Genomic DNA, 21,763 nt, shown 5'->3' with positions numbered 1-21,763 from the left:
CATTGATTTAAAATCAATATTAACCAATGCTAACAATTGCAACTTATTGTATCCTTTGACTTTTATATACCAGATTATAATATGACCAACAAAATCAAAGTAAATATCCTTCAGTAGTCTAATTTATGAAAATAATAAGAAAAACATGTAATTTAAGATTTAGGAGCAACAATTTGAGAATTAACAACTGATGAAAGACTTGGCATCTTCCTGGAATTCAATAATAACTTAAGGATTTCAACGAATGCAACTGATTATTTTGATGAGTTGATTTACCATAATAATTATCACCAATCATTAAAACAAAGCTGGTACTGAAAACCAATTCTTTAATATACAAAGTAATACTTTTATATATGAATTTGAATAGATTTCAAAAAGATTTTTTTGTTGTATAATTATATGCCAATGAAATAAGACCTTATTTCTATTACAAGGCTAACTGAAGGGCAGATGGAGAATGACTAATTCAGATAAACCTAGCTCAGGGCAGTGTAGATAATAATGAGGAGTTACATGTCACCAGTTAAAAATGATAAAAAATGACTTTTCCAGGATTTGTACTAGTTAGGCATAGAAATGGCCTGTAATTTGTCCACTAATGGAAAAACATTAAAATGCCAAATTATGATATACAGCATCACTTAGAGGATTGACCTTACAGCAAAATGGGGAAAAGAACCTATGACCTTTATTGTCAGCACATCAAACTTGTCTCCCTTCGGTGATAACACCAATCAATATTATATAAGGAGTGAAAAATTAGAAGGTTTTCACATTTCTCTTTATCAGACAGACCACAAAGGTTAGGTTATCTGCACAGTCCTAACTGACTAGTTATACACTGGAGAATTTAGAAGAGAATCTGTTTGTGCCTTTATGTGGTAATTGGCTACTTACCATTTGTACCCTTTTCACATTATTACTTTGTATTATGTGTCATATATAATAGTACTCAGAAAAATAAAGAAAATTAAAATAAAAATCTCAAACTAAATTGTAACTTTTAAAGATGAAAACATATCAATTATTTTTATTTGATATATGTTATTTTTTTACTGGTAGGAAAGTACACACTTGTCTGCTACATACTGGTATAATTTATTATTTATTAGTTGTCACTGGCTTTTTGTATGCAAAATGGGCAGTGGTGGAACATAGCCTGACAGCATGAGAAATTGTGACACTGATTGGTCATAACTTATAGTTGTCCCAAGCCTAGATTTTTGGTGAATATGGTATTGAAAATATAAGTAAAAAACCACAGTGCATAGAAATTGGGTGCACTAATAGATTTGGGCAGCTTTTGATTAGATAGGTTGAATTCTTTCCAACGGCAGCTGCTGTGGGTCTCTAACAGTCTACAGATACCAGTGCATTTTACCTATTCCACTGGTAGTAGTCATTCATAGAAGAAATACAGTTGTCTTTTTCTCATGGTTGTATATGAAATGGGTAAAGTATGCTGTTGTTTTGTTAACTAAGCTCTTATAACTCTACTTTCTTGTTTTTTTTTTCTTTACATGTAAAACATCAGTTTGGTTATTCAAGCAAAACTAAACAGATACTTAATATTTTACTTTTTCAGAAGGCATTTAAACATTGTGATCGCATTTTAAACAGATTTTGATCTCCTGACATCTTTTATTGGCCTTGTTACAGTTTTCTAACATGTTTTACTAAAATACTAATAAAACACCACAGCAGGCTCCCATTTGGCTTTTGTAAGCATGGCTCACCCTAAGTAGCTTTGGTGCTAATTGAATTTCAATACATTATTTGACTCTTTAGTTTGTAATTATGAAAACATAAAAAGTCCTTGATTAAAAATATATTATGTAGCTTTGATTCTAGTTTGTATGTGTTAGAAGCCATTATGGATGTGATATAAACTTACATATAACTGCAATCCAGCCTTTTTTCGGCAATTAATTACTATAGTTTTTATATCTAATAATAATTTCGGATGTAGTTTTCTCCTTATATGTAATACTGGTACTTGATCTGACAGAAATGGTAATAATACCGGTAATATCACCCACCATGGCTTCAAAAAAAAAAAATAAAAATCTAAATTATAGCATTTGGGCTGTAATTGACTAGAAAACACAAAGCACATTCATTTTAATCTCCTAATCAATCTGGTGACATATTATTCTTGCAGTTTTTGCATATTCAATTCATTCTATCCCATATCAGTTTCCTTCCTGGATTCAAATTAAATTCTGTATTATCTACAAAGCTGTTCTTTTCAGCTTCAAAGCTGTAAACTTCTCGGTTCCTGATTACATCTCAGCTTTTAATTTTTTTTGCTCTTTTTTGGTGTAGAATTTTGATTATAGCTGTCATTTATAGCTACTTTTGGTATTTGCTTAACATCTCTTACAATTGGCCTATGAGAAGTGCGCACAAACTTTCACAATATAAGTTTAGGTAAGAAATTTCAAACTATTTTTAACTTAATGATAAAATTATATGGCATCATGAAATGCTGGTGAAAAACATTTTTAATTTCTAATTATAAAGAGCCAACCTCAGTGAGGCTCTTCAATACAAAGAACTGAGCTGAGCCTAAATTATGTGAGAAGATGAAATACAATTTTAAACTTTGTTAACTGGCAATTTTGATTAATTCTGATATCTGCTACATTTTTTATCTTTGTAGAATTATTGTTAAACTTCCAAAGTAAAAGTTAAGAAATCATCAGCAGGATGAGTAACCTTTAATATTCTTTCCCCAATAGAAACTTAATTAATATTTGGATTTCTGCACATAACCTTTGCATTTGGTTCTATTGTTAGTTCAAAACAACATATAGACAAAATGATCTCAGTCTTTTTCAGAATGTTGTCCCAGCAGGCACAATGTATAATTTTCTATTGAATATCAATGCTCATTTGGTTAGCATAGTGGATGTGAATAATCATAATAATAATGGTAATTATAAAAAACACCCAAAAACTGGATGGTATAGTAATAGCTAAAGGCATTTAGTAGCCACTGAAACCAGTGCTTCTAAAAAGCATGCCTTTTAGAATCACATGGGATATAAATGATCAAACCAATTGAATGGAATCTGCTACATATAAGCAACACATTATCTCTTGTACAACCCGGTAAGGGTGGGCAAACGTAGCAGGGAGCAATTGTCTTCCTGTGCAACTATAATTTTAAAATGTTGGGGCACTGCCAGAAGCTTTTTTGTTTGTTTTACATGGCAATTTCACATGTAGCCACCAGGGTGCCTAAAGAAAGGGCTTTTACTGTATTCTTTCTGTGCTCATCAAACACTGCTGCTGTTGCCATTATTAGCCAAATATATTGGGACACATTTTATTTTTGCTTGCCCACAGATCTAAATGGTGCCAGCCCTCCCTTCAGAGCAACAGAACCAGGTTATATAATCATGTGGGTCTAAACCATAGACTGGAACTGTACACACCACAAAAAACATTTTCACATTGTATCGCATAAACAATATCACTTAATCACAAAGCATACACTTGAGCTGGCTAATAAGTGACCATATTAGAGTTGTTTTTTTCACGTTAACATGCTAATCAATTTAACTGGAATCAGAGGTAGATTGGATTTACGAGCCTTTATTCAGTTGTATTCTGACAATACAATTCTACCAACACATAGTGTTTGAACTTGTAGGTTATTCAGCATATACAGTATGTCTTATTTGTCAAAGCCATAGTGTCTAAGATAAGTCTATCATAATGCTACTTTTATGTCAATTTTCAATCTCTCAAACATAGATGATCTCAAATTCAACAGTACTTAACTGTTGTAACATCTGAATGAATTTAAACTTGCATGAATTAGACATGAGGGTCTCCTGAATCTATGATGAGACCAAGGGCCGATTAAGGTTTGAGCCTTTTCATTAGGAAAAATAAGCATATTTACTTTGTAAATATGTGTAAATAGAGGGAAACAGGAAACAGGAAGATGTTGGGCAGATGGCAAAAATAGAGTTATATTGAACGTCTTCTGTTTTGAACAGTTATACACTTTTAATAAGAATTATTGTTATGGTTCCTCAAGTGGAAAAGCCAAAGCTACTGCAAACCTCAACAAACTGGTATTAAAACAATTTATTTACGCAGTTAGGGCAGAAGTCCACAAGGGTTAACTGTGTACCACTTTGAATGCAGAGTAGGGATTATCTAGAAAGCATTTAATGCATCATGGTGATTCTTTGTACATGTTTTGAATAATTATTCAGTATTTGTAGAGTATTAAAATAATGCATGCTTAAAAATCATCTAATGAATGTAGTGTTATTTTGTTAAGAGGCTAACAAATTAGCACAAATCATTCCGTTTATAAATAAACACCATCTTAACATACTACTAAAATGTGTCTGCTGAAAAGGAAAATACATCTTTGCATCTTTGTATCAAAGCCCTGTTTGCCAGGATGAACATATTACGTATGTTGTGTATTTATTTATTTGTATAGAGATTAATCTGAAGCTGAAGAGACGATCTTCCTATGATTTTGCCAATTATAGTTGAAAATCCTTTGCTGCTTCTCATTAACACATAGATTGATTTCTTTATGACTACACAAAGTACTTTTTACTACCAAAGTGATATTTGTGATAGGAAAACACTTTCATGTCATACAATTTAAGCTAGCGACCATGAATTGCAGATCTCTATATTGTATGGACCTGCCACCCTACTGACAACCTAAGTCATTCTTTAGGATGAAGCCCACACCAGGTTATGCAGTTGAAGGCTCAGATGTGATATACTAAAATATAATAACTGATTTCATATATTTGGAGATATATACCTCAAAATAATATGCATAGTGATACTCCCAGTGTATATATCAGTGTTTCTAAATGCAAATATATTTTAAACATCCTAAAATATTAGGTTTACTATCTAGCTGTCTCTACCTGTAGACAGAGAGGGTGTTACAAATACAATACACACAACATATATAACATATATTTTATTCTATGAGCTCTTATGTTATTTATGTGTGTAAAGAGAAATGTAGCATGTTGCTGCATCACAACTAAAGAGCATTGATGATATCATTGACATCTAGATATTTTGGAACGAAACATCTCAAAAAGAGAATGACAGGGAAACAGTGATCATTATTACAATAGTACACTTACTATTACACTTCATGCTGGCATTCAATAATCCAGCCTTAAACAGCAAGTGAAAATAAGATACAAAACAACAGATACCACTGAACTTTAGCAACCTTACAAGGTTATTATCTGCTGTAATTTATGAGGACAATCAACAGTAAAATAATTATAACATTTAAGTCAGGTTGATCAATTTAAGAGGCGGTAATGCTGCACTATACAGTCTTATACAAAAAGTTAGTAGCATTCAGGATAATAACAATAATAATAATACTAAGAGAAAACATGAAAACTATGTTCTTCTTTTATTATAATGTACAAACTGTGAAACAAAATAGCACCCTTAAACATAAGATAGTGGTTGGAGTGGTCTAACCATTTAAACACACATTCCTGTCTCTGTTAAAGTTAACCTGCTCACCAACTACATAATATAACAAATGTATGTGGACACCACTCCTAATTATTGAATTTAGGTGTTTTAGCAACACAAATTGTTAACAGGTATATAAAGTCAAGAACACAGGTATTCCATCTCTATAGACAAACATTGACAGAAGAATGGGTCATATTGAAGAGCTTTGTGACTTTGAATGTGGCCCTTTTTTTTTGAATGCTACCTTTTTCACAAGTCAGTTTTGTAAAATGTCTGCCCTGCTATATCTGCCCCGGTACACTGTAAGTGTAATTATTGTAAAGTAGAAGCATCTAGGAGTAAAAACGGCTCAGCAAGGAAGTGGTAGACCACACACAATTGCAGAGCTGGGTTGGCAAGTGCTGAGGCACTTTAGCACTGCGCATCAGGAGCATCATGAAATGGGTTTCAATGGCCACAAGCACACAAGGCGAAGATCACTGTGCACAATGCCAAAGGTTGGCTAGAATGGTATAAAGCACACCACCACTAGAGCAATGAAATCTGGAGTAATGAATCTGGAAGTCTGACAGAAAAATCTGGGTTTGGCAAATCCCAGGATAACCCTACATACTAGAATACAAAGGTATTGATTCAAGGGAGGAGGATATCATCTTGCCTCTTTACAGGTCATTGGTAAGACCTCACCTTGAATATGCGGTACAATTCTGGGCACCGGAATTAGAAAAAGTGCAAAGGAGGGCTATGAAATTAATAAGGGGATTGGGAGATACTAGTTATGAAGAGAGACTAAAAAAGTTAAAATTATATACACTGGAAAAACGGCGTCTCACAGGGGATATGATAACATTATACAAATATATGCAGGGCCAATATAAAGAGCTCTTCAGTGACCTGTTCATTAACAGAAATATACAAAAAACAAGAGGTCACCCTCTGAGACTGGAAGAGCCCAGGTTTCATAGACGACAAAGGAAGGGATTCTTTACAGTGAGGACAATAAAGGTATGGAATTCACTTCTAGGGGAGGTAGTGTTATCCAATACATTAGATACCTTCAAAATGGGCCTCGATATTTTTTAGAAAGGCATGACATACAGGGATATAAATAGAATAACATTAATATTTTAGAGCTTCTTGATCCAAGGAGAAATCCGATTGCTTCTTGGAGTCAAGAAGGAATTTTTTTTCCCCTGATGGCAGAATTCGAAGGGTTTTTTTGCCTTCTTTTGGATCAAGAATAAGAAGGTTAGGTAGAAGGGTTGAACTTGATGGACTTAGGTCTTTTTTCAACCTTATGAACTATGTAACTATGTACTGTAATGTTCGGTAGAAGAGTGATAATGGTATGGGGCTGTATTTCAGGGTTTGGACTACGCCTCTTAGTTTCAGTGAAGGGTACTGTTAAGGTTACAGCATACAAATATATTTTAGACAATGGTATGCTTTCAACGTTGTGTCATCAGTTTGGGAAAGACCCTTTCCTGTTCCAGCACGACTGTGCCCCTATACACAAAGCAAAGTCCATAAAGACATGGTTTAACTAGGTTGATGTGGCCTGCAGAGAGCCCTGACTTTAACCCCACTGAACACCTCTGGGCTGAATTAAAACACTGATTGCGAGCCAGGCCTTCCCATCCAACAGTGCTTGAGTTCCCAAATACTTTTTTTTGTCTAAATCAGCACAAATTCTACAAAATCTTGTGGACAACCTGGACAACCTTCCTAGAAAAAAAAACAGTTCTGCTTTAGAAACCACAAGTTAAGTAACATTCAAAGCATAGTACTTTATTTTAGAAAGTATCAACACATGCTCCATATAGCAAAAAATATTTTAATTTAGTTTATCAGAAGACCACAAAAATGAACATGAAGATAATTACAATGGACAGAAATAAATATTGTTTGTGTGCTAAAATGTTTTACATTGTTAAACATTGTGCAGGATTTAGAATTAAAAATGAAGTGTGTTGGCATATTTTCAATATGCATGGGATTACTTAAACTAACACCAACTGAATGTACACTTTTATGAAAAGTTAATGCTACCAACAGGATTATGTTGAAATGAGAACATCTATTAAATTTGGCAAGAACTTCAAACAGGAAAAAGAACCATGACTGCAGCCGACTAGTTACTAAATCTCTTTCGTCTCCATGTATATTTCAGTGTGAGGAAGCACTTCGAACTACAGATAATTATGTGTAATGTGATGTTTTAAAAATACTAAAAACCACTCAATTAAACAGCAGGATATATAGGGCTTCATACTGAGAGGTAGGTACTGGGAAATTAAAACCAAAGCCATTATTACAACCAATGTTTTTTTTGTTCCTTTTTAATCCTATTCTATAAATCTATAAACAAATTATAATTTTGTTGCAGATAACATAACTTAATAACATAATTCTAAGTATCTTTCAATCTGACCACTACGTCAATACTTTCTATCTGCTAGACCTGTGTATTTTTTTCTTTCTTAGCTATCACCATTAATAAATGTTGTACATTGACATTGATCAATTGGCTGCTCTTTTTAGAAATTCACTCTAGTTGCATGTGCATGTGTACAGAACAGTTTTGAAGCATTAACTTGTAACACTTGTAACCAATGAACATCAATTATATCTTCTGTGGAGTTTAAACATGTATTTGCATATTTTAATAATATGCAAATATAGAACATTTGCAAAGAATAATAATACAAGTGGATTACCATATTAATCAGATACTTATTAGCTAGTCTGTTACATTTATTTTTATAAAATGTAAACTGAACTATCCAGTATGAGATTTGCTTTTTATATGAATGCAGGGGACAGAAACTTATGCTGGATTGAACATGACTTTGATTGTGGTACAGCTAGGATGCACAAACTACCCACAATGATAAATTGATAATGATAAAGCTCAGCACGAATGATTCTTCATGGAGTTATTTCTTTGAGTAATATAAACTTTACTTTTACCTCAAGGCTGCTAGAGGCTTGACCAGGGCATTGTCTAAAGATGACCCCTCATTTCAGAGCACCAGGTTATGACATCATATCCTTCCTATCCCTGGCTTAAAGGTGAGCAACACCTTTTAAGACAGTCTATGCAGTCGTTCATAGTATAGATGGGCTGGTTGTGGAGATCAGAGATCCCCTTGTAGCTACCCCAATGAGCAGAGGGACACTGGGGAAAATGATTGCCCAATATGCCTTTAGCCCAGCAATACATAAGCCTAGCAGTCTCTATGTGCAGTCTCTCAGGTATTAAATAAAAGGGAGGGGAAGAAGTTGGGATGAGAAAAAGAAAAGGGATGGGCAAAAGAGAAGAGACATATTGAAAGCCAAGGCAACCAGGAATGAGGTCCAACAAGAGGGAGAAAAATGATGGCGAAACCTTGGGAAAAAGCCTCTTTGTCTACTGAATGAGTTATGTCTTTTGCAGCTCCTGTCTTAAAACATGGAGCTCTGGATAATATAATTGACCACTGAAAGACCATTTAGCAGAAACCAATCAACAGAAACTTGCTTAATAGCAGACTGAGAATCTGATTAAAAATCATGTATTTCACAAAAAAAATCTACCTTCAGTACCAATGTACATATAAATACTGATAGATAAGAAAATGTATGTCAAACTTGCCTACTACAATATGTGATTTGAAAAATAGTGGATATAGAAAATCAATCATTTCTGAATTTGACTCTTTCAGCAGTTGTGCAAAGTTGTTTCATATTCCACAAACTATGGAGGTACTAAATAAAATACTGTAAATTTCTCAAATTAATACGATACAACAAGAGTAGGGTAGACAGCATTTTCTAAAAATACTCAACATCCCTGTGGTTTAGCAGTATGCAAAACATACATCCTGGTGAACAAGTGCAACCACTATATTTCATCTATAGCCAAGCCTTCCTTACCTGTCACTTAACTTTTTTGTAAAAACTATGTTTACCAGGTCCCCATGTTTCATTTAGTATAAAATGTAATGGGCATAAGAAGCTAACAGAGTTTCACTTCAAGGTTTTAAAATGTGGTGAGCCTCATGGATGGGCCTCAGACTAGTGCATCCTACACAAGTATGTTTGATTAAAAGAAAATAAGTTCCAATTCGTTTCCATTTGGCACACCAAAACCGTGATGTCATTTTTTTTTTCTTAAGGGATATGACTCCATAAAGTGAACTGAATCAACACACTCTGTGCCTGCATTTTAACTGCGTAAGTATCTGTATAACATATTATAATTATTTTGAATAAATGTGTAAAACAATATGTGTATAATAATTATAGATTCACTAAATAATCAGACTGAAAATCTTTGTATGAATTCCACAGCTTTAGGCTAGATCTATTATGCAACATGTCAATTGTCAGTGGATAGATAACAATATGTACATGGCAGTCGATAATGGATATATACGAGCTGTATTGCCGCCTTTCAATATGCACATTTAATTAGATGCCAATAAAAAGAAAATAAAAACAAGCATACTAAAGCTGCATATTGGATTTGTCAAGCTTGATCCCTTGTTAAATATAGGCCTTTTAGTTGAAGACTGATAGCAACAGTTATCCTATGGTTGTTATTTTATTTTTATGTGATGCAAATGTCACAAACAGAATAACATTTTGGTACATGTCTATCTATCTATCTATCTATTTATATATATACAGTATTATTTTTACCTACTCCAGAAAATTAGGTAAAATGGGTGATACATTTTTCATCGTGTACATAATAACTCTGCCTAAGTCTACTAAACTTGGAATATACATAGTATGCTTGGGATTGTATTTTAGTAAAAAAAACAAAGCAAACCTTGCTGTTACCAAGCCTAGTATTAACCTCAATATTTACCATATTTAAACTACACCAGTTTATTTCCAAATGGAGCTGGAATTAGAAAAATGGCATGGTCAACTCTTACGCATTTTTAAGTTACTTTACTATAGCAAAATAATGAAATATGTTCAGGCTTAAAAAAAGAACGACCTACAATATTTATTTCGTAGTATTTAATAAAGAATCACACATATTGAACTAATTAGGTATGAAATTAGTTCCCTTGTTCCATGAAAGATTATGCCTTAAAACAATATCCTGATAATCAACTAAGTGAACAACTATTGTCAGCTTAATAGCTACTGTCCTTCAAACATCAGAGGTATTTATGCTCCTCTGGGCCAGGATACAACCTTTTGTAATCCCATGTGATTAAATTAATGTGTGAAGCTAGTACGTCAAGGTGAATTGGCATTTACTTTGACTTGTTCAAAATAAGATTTTATTTGTGTCCTTCTAAACTTACATTTACTGTGTGAGGCACACCAATAATAGAATGAAGCTAGAAAGTTAAGGTAGTTTACTTTATTTTCCAAAATGCTAAAGACCTGAATCTTTTCAAATAATTTAGAATCCTTATATCATTATAGCACTAATCACTACAATTTTGAAAAGATGGCTAAGTTCCATCCCTCATTAGGTATGATGTCCTATCGCTTCACAACATTAGTATCCATTAGCCGTTTCATGGTATTTGCAGGGATTGTCAAATTTAAGCTTTCATTACTTGATTTGAATATTAAACATGCATTAAACAGCCATCAAAAAGTTGTAGCAAGCAAATGGTCATCCACCTTATTGAAATGGTTTTGTTATTTGCAGGGCACCTTCCATATTTTGTTCAGTAGTGGGTATCTAAAATGCCTTAAGTCCATTTCTCTTTCCTTATTTTATTACAGGATAAGATAAAGGTTTTCATTTGAGTTTTCAAAACTATTAGGTACCCTTTTCTAGGTCTATACTTTCTGTTTACTTGCAAAATATCATTGACAAATTCACTCTTAATCCTATGTTGGTTATACATATGGAAATAGGTCTTCTGTTGTAACAATGTAACAATCTAGGCCTACTGACTATTCCATTAAGGATTTCATATAGAGGTAAAAAAAGAAATGTTGTTTTAGACACCCTGTTTTCTTCCTAAAGATATTCTGAGTATTATGGGATTCCTGCTCTCAACTGTTCTGGAAGCTGCTTTCTAAAAGGTAAGCGCTAGCTGTGTGTAGGGGCAGGACTCACCCCAAACAGCCTTTACTCAAGGAGAAGTAGGAGGGAAGTGGGTGAGAGTGGGCAGCAAGTAGATCGGGGAGTGTTCATCGGCAAACACTATTCTGGCCTGGGGAAGACTCTGGGTAAAACCTGCAAGGTACCCAAGTATGCAGATCTCTGCCTAAATCTACTAAACTGGGAATATACATAGTATGGTTGGGATTGTATCTTACTAAAACATTTCTTAAAAATCAGCAAAGCAAACCTTGCTGTTACCAAGCCTAGTCTTAAGCTCAATATTTACCATATATGACTCTGGGTAAAACCTGCAAAGTACCCAAGTATGCAGATCTGTTATGGTGCTATAGTTAGGAAGCGGCAACTGCTTAAACGAGATGCATTATACATCTCTGCATGCGTGACAGAGCAGATAACAGCTGATATACAGGACTAAAGAGTAAAGGTTTTATTATTACGATTTCAATCTTTCAATGCTGGTACTGCTGGCATTAAAGGTGACTTGGTTGAAGACACAAGTGTTAATTTCTTCTACACCGCAATTGTGCTGCAGAGTGAGGGCAGGGCTGGTTTACCCTGCATTTTATCCAGGAAGATATATATGGCACAATTTGTACTCAGGAATAATACACAGCTCCTATTTAGGACTCTTGAAAAAGGGGTAAATTACAGCTATTATACCTTATATTTTACAATACAGTACATATCTTAAAGCTACCTTGTACTGTGAAAATAACATTTACTCTGTCGGCGCACATATTTAAGATTATTAGAGAGGCATTTAGTACCTTAAACGTATTTTCAATGTGTTAGTGCTAGTAACGTGTCTAAGTATCATAATATATACTTTAGTTTCACACAGTAAGCCAAAGATCTTTTACTAGATACCTTGTGAAATATTTTTTTATAGAAATATTGCAGCTCAGAGGCGTATTAACAATAGAACAAAAGGGGCATTTGCTCAAGGGCCCCTAGGTGGCAAAAGGCCCACTCCTGCTCTTGTGTCATTTACATACATGCATGAACTGGGAGGGAACAGGTGGTAGGTGGTTTTGCACCAAAGGAAAGAAGCAGTTCTTGATTAAATGACAATGACATGTATGGTTCCAAATTCAGTTTGCTCTCATAACATTCATGCAGCTTTTACTGAAAGGAATATATTATCACAGGAGGTCACCCACATATACCTATCAGTGATTGACATAAAGGGACTTGATAAAAACCGCTCTGTTCTATACCGTCATGAAAGTAGACTGTCACAAAATAATATATAATCTCTCTGATTAAACAAATAACCCAAAGCTATTGTAGTTTATTTCCAATTAGTTTGCAAAAAGGGAAAAAGCGAATATAAAAACTTTACATGAATTTCCATATATTACAGCATTACAAATGTAGGTTCCTGAACATAAAGAGCATTCCCACTGCATTCATATGAATGCCAATGTAGATAATTGTGTAGGTAAAAAAGAAAAAACATTTAGGCTGTTTCTAAAGCATTCAATCAATAAGCAGAATTTAAGCATTAATAACTTAAAGAGCTGTTTTGTAAGAGCAATGATGGTAAAAGATGTTAAGTGGAATACTGAGAGCAGCCTTCATTTATTTTTTGGTTTGAAAATCCTCTTTTGATTCGTCAAACAAAGAGCACCCTATTATTTAAGTTATTGGGTATTTTAAAGTTGGCTGCCAAAACCCAGGCTATGATGTTGCCATGGTGATCCAAGACGTAGTTCGGAGTTTTTACTTTAGATTTCCAGTGCTGAGAGCTTTCAAAAGCTCCAAAGCACTGCACAAAATGGCACTAATAAGATGTGTCATCTCTTATGTTTAGCTGAAAGAACTAAAATAACTTTTGGTGCATTGCCTGCTATGTTATTGCATATATTATATGCAATATATATATGCAATATATATAATACATACAGATTTATACATATTAATATTCTTAACCACCAAATTATCCTTGTTAGTTTAATATTAATATTAATGAAACCAATGCTTTATATCTGTACCAGGGGGCAAGGGCCATTACCAAGTAGCGATGTAGTGGCTGTACAGCCTTGATGCTGTCCAAAATTGCTGGGCTATTTGCTGACCCTGAAGTTAACCATCACCTCCTTTATCTAACCATGAAAATGACAATAACATAATTGTTAGATGAGGGTGCAAACTAAGTTCCAGAGATTTAAAAAAAATCGATGCTCTTGTCTGAGAGTATACTGCAACAGCATCTTCTCCAAAATCAGTTTCTTGTTACGTAATTAAATCCTCAGTAACACTATAAACATTCATTAATAAGCACCACTTACCATTATTAATGTATGTGACAACATATTGTTGATCTCTGTAAAATTTGAATTTTTTTTTATTTATTTCAAATTTTTAGTGCTACTGCACTATAGTTCTGGTTCTACCCTAAATACAGTGGTATTGCAATGCATTTTATATCCCTATTTATTTATGAGCGCTATATATTACATTTTTTTTTGTAGTACATGAGCAAATAGTCAAACACCGTAAATGAAATCTGTCTATCTATGTACTAAACATTAAGTATTATTATTATTATTATTATTTGTTACGTAATATTAATAGTGGTTTCTTTCCTATGGTACTTTAAAGCTTGGTAAGCTTATCAGACTCAGGTCATGCATAAAGACACATAATGGAAAGAAAATAAAAAAGAGGAAACAGCAACTTTTCAGTTTGTGAGGAAAAAAACATCCTTCCTCACTAAAAGCTTTCTAAGTACGTCTTCTGTGCTTGCTTGGAACAGTGAAAGAGTTACTTGTTTGAGCTCTTGTAAATGTTTCTGTAGCCTAGAATTTCAATTGTACCCTTAATAATTGCATACTGTATGGATCTACAAAGTATTTTTTTTTTAATCATTAAATGGTAAGGACAGATTTATGTGCCATTGCATGTAAACCCACGGTGGCTTAACCAGTATTAAATAAAGCTCCTAATGATATAAAAAGTGCTAATTGTTCTGAAACCACATATTTCAACACCATGAACAGAAGAATAAGAGAACAATTTAGATTTAGGGTCTTGCATAGTATGGAATACTTGGGTGTAGTTAGTAAAGTTTTTTTTAAGTGGGTGCAGTATTACAGCTTCATGTTTTTTTTACCTAATTTCATCTTCAGTGGCCATGTATAAAATAGCAGTAATAATGGGTTAGAAATGCCTTATGTGCACGTAGTTTTTGAAATATATAACAAGCGGTTGCACGCAGGTGAACAACAAACACCCATTGAGTGCAGTGGGCCGCCAAAGCTTCTTTGTGCACTGGTTGCCCCTTTGATGTTGACGCTAATGACATCTGCTGCTAATTACTTCACTACCCTAGTTGTTTCATATTATATGAAATGAACCTTGCATTTATTTTCTCCATAATATAATTCCGTATAAGAGATTTCACAGACCAGGACAGGCTCTGCAACACCGACAGCCAGACACATGCGCCAAGACAGGCTTTGTCACACTGACACACCAACACACACACACCAGGACAGGCTCTGCCACACCGACAGCCAAACAAACACAGCAGGACATATCCTGATGGGCTACAACATTAAAAAATATATTCTCCACACTGCTTTTTGTTGCTCCCTCCTCTGTGTTTTTGCTTCTTGTATATCACCCCTGCCAGCCCCACATTTTGTAGTTATGCCACTTAGCCCCATTAAATATGGATGACCCATAATGGGTCCACATCTATCATCACCCCACTCCCACCAGCTCTTTTTTTATATAATTTATCTACGTTTTCCCTGATCACCTGCCTGCTTGCCTGCTCACTCTGTGCGCTCCTCTTATTACTCCTCCATGGGACTGACTCTGACCTTGTGTAAGCCGGCCCCCTCAAACATCATGTTGCATCTTCAAGGGGGCAGGATGAAGAGCCTCACTGAGGCATTAGGCGGCATGGCATCCACAAGCCGGCCTGTTTACGTTAGATTACCGTCGTATCGGCCGCTTCGATGCTCCACTGGCCCCTTGGACCAGCCGGCCCACTGTGAAATCTCCTGGTGGGCCGTCCCTGACTGGCCCTATTTTCTGGTAGGGGCCCCTATGTTAATCCGGCCCTGTGTTCTTGGAAAATGATATTCCACTTTGGTGTAATGTGGACTTTAAACTGACACACAAGAAGATTACTTCATTTAACCAAAATGTATTCACTTTTGTAGACAATTACATGGTACTAAGGACTTTTTAAGAGAAGATGCTACTAAATGTGACCTTTTCACCACACCCTCAATTCATGTTAGATAAATAAGAGAGTGTTTAATGCTGGACCTGGTAATCATTCTAGGCCCATAAATCATACTAAGATTGGATGGAGACGTGTTATATGAAAAGATGACAGCATCCAGATGTGCGCTAGAAAATAGCTTTTCAGCAACATGCTATTGACAGTTTATTAACATTCATTGTAGACGTTTTGAATATTCATAGAGAGGCATGTCATGATAATGTATCGCGCTTAGTACAACATGCAAAAATGAACAGGCATGCTATATATGTAAGGTTATGACCAATTAGTTTAGGTTAAAATAATACATATCGCGCTCTTTTTCTAAAGCGTGCTCTGCAAAATGAGTTACAGTCTTCTCTTAGCTTTATGTATCTGTGAGATGCGCAAACACCAACGCACTGGAAACGGTAAAATTTCAACTTTAAACATGCATATAATTAAAGGAAAACTGATGTTTATTGAATCATATGCAAAATAATTACACTTGTTTTCTGTGTACAAATTGTTTTTCCTAAAGGCAGACATAACCACCACAAGCATTGGAAGAATGGAGAGGACAGATCCAGTGTCTATAGGTTACTATGGTAAACTATATGTTGCCACAAGGATTTACATACAGTACCAATCCCCCTACCACTCCCACCCCCCATCCACTCATGTTTGGGTTGCAAATGAATACTTGATATAAAATGTTAAGGGCTCTATGACATTGTCAAAATGAATAGCTTTGTGAAAAAATGTGTTGGATGGAATTGATACAAAGAGAAAAGATAGGTTAGTCTTATTCATAATATGAGAATTTGTCAAATTATCATTTGCAGCACAATTGGTTAATCTGCATTGACGATGGCTTTGTATCATTTGCATATCCTATACTATGTTTTTTTATATATATGAAACAAGCCTAGCATCTAAAAAATATCATTGAAACAGATATATATATATGTGTGTGTGTGTGTGCATTTTTGTATAATAAATATTAGGCAGGAAACAAGCATGGTATGATCTTATCTATCCCTTTATTTAGCTCGTGTGTATGAGATTGGTTATTGGTTTTATGGTTAAATGTCATGTAAAGGGAATACTACACACCATGAATTTTAATGTGTAGACATATGTTCAAGCTTGTTTCTGGTGAGCGCACACTTGTTGGGCTATAGTTGTATTTATCTACCTAATATCTACCAGTAATGTTATTTCTGGCATATGTCTCTTTCTGGATCAGCAACCATGTATTCAACATTTTTTTGCCATGCTCTCTAATGTAGTTTCCACGAATCAATTGGAAAGTCATTCTTCCTGATCCATTAGAAATACCAATATTAATATATTCTTTATGGATATTTCAAATGTGTTTCTCATTCAAGTAAATACGGCCCCATACATTGGGTTACAGTGTGGCTGTCATACAGTGGTAGAACTAAAATTCCCAAGATTCTCTGACAATTTAAGAAACAACATATGCCACTTGGTATAGCATATCCTTGATTACATAGTGTATAGATTTAATAGCTTGTAAATGAAAAATATCTATTTATATAAACTGCATGTTTAATCTACAATTGAAATCCTGATTATATTAGCTTGATGAAAATAAAATGTGTTATTTTTTTACAATGCAGCATATCTTACCTCATAACCTCATACATTGTAAGTTGTACTTATCGTTTTCTAACAGAAATATGCCACAGGCATTAGGCAAATGTTTTATTTTAACATTTAAAAAAAAAAAAATATGAATTCAGTGACAACGTATTGAATTTATAGTGTTCTAATGTCAGGTGGCCTTTAAGCCTTTGTGAGTAATAAAATATCTGATAGTGAGAAGGGAACCATTCAACCTAATTTGAGCTGCGGCAGCTCCATGGAATGATCAGTCATGTAAGAAGAGGCATAGCTTGCCATGAGCCTCCCAATGGGGAGGTTAAAGAGCCAATTATTTATAATGGAGCAGCTCACAAATAACTGCAGCAATTAATACAAAAAGCTTCTGCTATTGCAGAGAGGACCTTAACAGCCACAGACTGTAAACAACTGCATGAAACCCCCACCACCTATACTTCTACTCAAACCATCCACAGATATATTGTGGGAAACTTCCTCCCCACAACTCCAACCCTCTCTCGTTCCTTTGTTGGACTCTGGACATGGAACCATGGTTGGAAAGGTTTTAGAGATGGTTTAGTTGACGTCATTAATGTGACGCAGCCATTGTTTTGTCTTTGTTTTGCAAGTAAAATCCTGTGGATGAAGTCATCTTCTTAACTTGTTTGGTCGATATGATAAAACACCATTACATACAATTATGGTAATAGGTAAAGTGGACATGGATGATTCTCCAATGTTAGCATTAATTGCATTGCCCATTGATGCCAGTATGCCCTTGCTAGCATTGCAAACCCAACATATTACAAATTCCAATCATAAATTGTTTCAGCATTCAACAATTTCTGAATTAATATTTACGTAACACCAATTCAAACAGGACTGCTTTTTTTATAGACTAGAACTTGACTTTACAAATAATTAATATTCAGGACATAAACTGATTTTATTCTATTTACTCAGTATAGGAATTACCATTGTGGAGTATATCTACATATATATATATTTTGGTTGAGGTGAAACCATCACTCAGTAATTTCACTTATGTTGTACGGGAGTTATGGGCCTTAAGTGTGTGTGAATTATGATACCTGCTGTATCTCCCTCATTATGGGATCTGTGCTTATGCGTTACTGTAAAGATATAGTTCTGTGTTCTGTCTTCATACAGACACTGAATTGGCATGCTTTTGGAACATGTCAGTCTGTGTAATTGGGATTTCCATTCATTTGCATTAGATAAAAAGTGTATAGAAGCCATTTCATTCTCTCATACTGACAAATGCAGAAACTATACTACTATAATGAATTCACCCTTTACTGGCATTATTACTATTTAGGGTATACATTTCAGAAATCCATATACTCCACATCAATGCTGTGCATCTCCATAAAGACAAACATAGTAACATAACTTAGTGCCTACATGTGCCCTAACCCATGCAAGCAGACTTATCTACTACCTAATGTGTTAGCCCCTGCATATTTGTCTTAAGGTGATATGACACCTACCTTCTTTGGGTGGGCGTTTTGCTTCTTTTGATAGGTTGCAGATTTGGGTGGCTTGAAGCTCCTGGGTGAGGCAGCCCTCAGTTTGCTCATTCAAGGGTAAGATGACATTGTTTAGTGACACCAAAGACTGGTCATCTATCCCCCATTCTCCTAAATGTTGGGGACAGGTGCATTTTGTATACATAATCCCACAGAGCTCCGTTTTCCCATTTTCAAATTTTAAGCAGTTCTCCAACCAAGTGCATAGGACATGACACCCAAACTGACTCGGGCTCACCTTGTTTAATACCAGAAACTCCAAAAAGGATTTTTGGTCATCTTCTGTTTTGTGTAATCCAGTGAAATCAATTGGATATATCCGACGAAGCTGGATAAAATTTTTATCATAGTGAAGAAAAACAAAGGCATTTTTTGTATCACATAATTGCATTATAGAATGGTTGTTCCTCAAAAGATCCTGTATTTTCTCATAAGAGAAATGGTCGAATTGATAAGCCAAAAGGGAAAAGTTGGAGCAGCTGAAGTCCTTTTTGGAAAATTTCAGGTAGATGCTATATTTGGTTGGATCTGGGTTTTCCAATGTCCAGGTGCAGTTAGTAAAGTTTTTGGGAAACATTTCACTTATTGAATAAGATCCATAAATTACTCCTTTCACCAATGCTGAGCACCAAAAGTCTTGGGCAGTGTTAAATCCAAACATAACCAGTAGATAGGTGGAAAATATATAAATCAGCAAATTACGAACAGCCTTCATCCTATGTCATTTGGCCTGTAGAAAATGAAATAAAATCAAAATGCATGTAGAAATCTGCAAGCATTTAAAAACAAGGCTCCTGACAATATTCTAGACAGTTGTTTTCAAGATTCTAGCAAGCTTAAAAAATAAACCTTTTCAAAAAGAAGGGCGACTATATATATATATATATATATATTTAATATATTTTTCCCCGCTCAGGAATGCTTTCACCGTGTGCAAACAGTGCCACCAAGTGGAAATTGCACCTTCCTTACAACCCTAAAATAATATTTCAGAAAACATTACTTTGTTAACGTTGAAGTTGCATTTATGTGAATTTTATAAAATGAGAAATGTCACCATTTATTATTTGCGGCAAAACTGGTATATAATGCAAGCGAAATATTTTTTTCTAAATTAGTTTATATTATTAATTTTAAATTGATTTAAAAAAAAAACTTTTTCGATAGGATGTATTAGCGGTACATTACATTTTCTTGGTAGGCATATATGTAAGTGTACTACTGTAGTGTGTGTTTTGTAATAAAACAGAGAATCTGTTTCAGAAAATGCATATAGGCATACAGCTAAATAATAGTTAAATACAGGATGTCCCCAATGGTTAAGGTGTTAATATACTACCGCAAATCTACTCTAATGGCTGCTTGAATGCAAGCATTCTCCAGACTCAGCTCCAAGAATTGCAATGTAAAATGACATAGCCTCTTGGGATAGAGAGTGGATCTGTGCATTAATGGCTCTGTGCGGATTAAATGCTAATGCAAGAGATGTTTAAACACCACCAAGCATCACAGTTATGTGGAGATCAAGCAGTTAATTACGCCTGACCATCTTGTTATGACATAGCTCTATGCGATTTTGCATATGCGCTCTTTCATAATCGAAGTCATGTTTCCCAAATGTTTCTTTCCATAGAAAAAACTGCAGAGAGCCCAATTCCTGCTCGTGTTATATAAGAGTATAAATATTATGCTGAAATATTATTGTTCTATTATGTGCTTTCATTCATCGTGTCATCATGACTAGGTTCTGATCCAAAAGAACTGCAGCAAACTTCAGATTTGCCCAACATTGCTTCAAGCCTTACACAGGAGATGGACATCTACTTAGATTTGCCCATGCCTCTTGTGACCATGTCCACATTGCTAAAAAGTGTCTTATATATTAACTATTTATTGTATCCTTCAGTTATGTAGGTAACATAAAGAACCTATGGGAAACGTTGACTCATTTTGTACACTAGATGAGCTAAAGTGAACAAAATAGTAAGCCTGCAACATTATACATGTCTAGGATTTCCAAATGGTACCACAGCTGCCGTCCCAGGCTTACAAAGAGCAGTGAATTTCCATAGGAACAGGGAGAAAATGTGTCTCTTCCACCAGAGCTCGTAAATTCAGCCTCTAATTCGCAATAGACTAGATCGTGTTTTTAAATCAGAGATATACAGAGAAGACAACAGATCTCTTGTATGTGTTCTCTCCTAACAGTTTGCATGCAATGCAGTTCTGCGCAGTGTCATTCAGTAGAGTGTAGGCGTTGAGTGCCAGTGTGACAGTATAGAAATGGAAGAATCAGTGAAAAAAAGCCTCATGGATCTTTTATAATTATTATACAACATAAAAACTAAACAAAAAAGATATATTTTTTATTTTCTCTATTTTTTTTATTGCTTATTCTACGCTTGTCAAAGAGGATTATACCTACTGTAGTTCCAATCAGCTCTCTGATATTTCTAAACCCCAAAATCATTCCCCTGGGTTTCAAAGTATCCAGAGATGCCATTTAATTATCCTTAGAGTATCGTGAAAGGAAAGTTAATCCGATCTAACCATCCTCCCTCTTCTCCTATTCAAATAGATTCAATTGCTGTCTCCCTGATAGAATAAATATCTCACATTTTGTCAGTAATGGTTTATCTGGAGAAAATAACCAGGCATTTTAGTTTTGGATCTTGCCCCAAACTGATATATTCAAAATTTTAGTGAAACATAGATGGTGCCATGACTCTACTGTAAACACCTATAAATATAAGACAAAATTGTATCACAACTTTC

The 21,763-nt window shown here is 34.7% G+C and overlaps 1 protein-coding gene across 1 annotated transcript in view; it reads right to left on the bottom strand.

Moving 5' to 3' along the window:
* The window catches only part of LOC149302372 (adhesion G protein-coupled receptor B3-like), a 378,938-nt gene extending 359,235 nt beyond the window's left edge, over nt 1-19,703 (bottom strand). Inside the window, exon 1 of the mRNA XM_089482502.1 lies at nt 18,950-19,703. Coding sequence (XP_089338628.1) covers nt 18,950-19,703 — 754 coding nt within the window. The remainder of the gene's footprint in view (nt 1-18,949) is intronic.
* Between the last annotated feature and the right edge of the window lie 2,060 nt (nt 19,704-21,763).

This window comes from Sceloporus occidentalis, unplaced genomic scaffold (assembly GCF_023333645.1).
Source record: "Sceloporus occidentalis isolate IW3139 unplaced genomic scaffold, rSceOcc1.0.p SCAF_19, whole genome shotgun sequence".
Taxonomy (NCBI): domain Eukaryota; kingdom Metazoa; phylum Chordata; class Lepidosauria; order Squamata; family Phrynosomatidae; genus Sceloporus; species Sceloporus occidentalis.
This window is presented reverse-complemented; position numbering and strand designations above follow the sequence as displayed.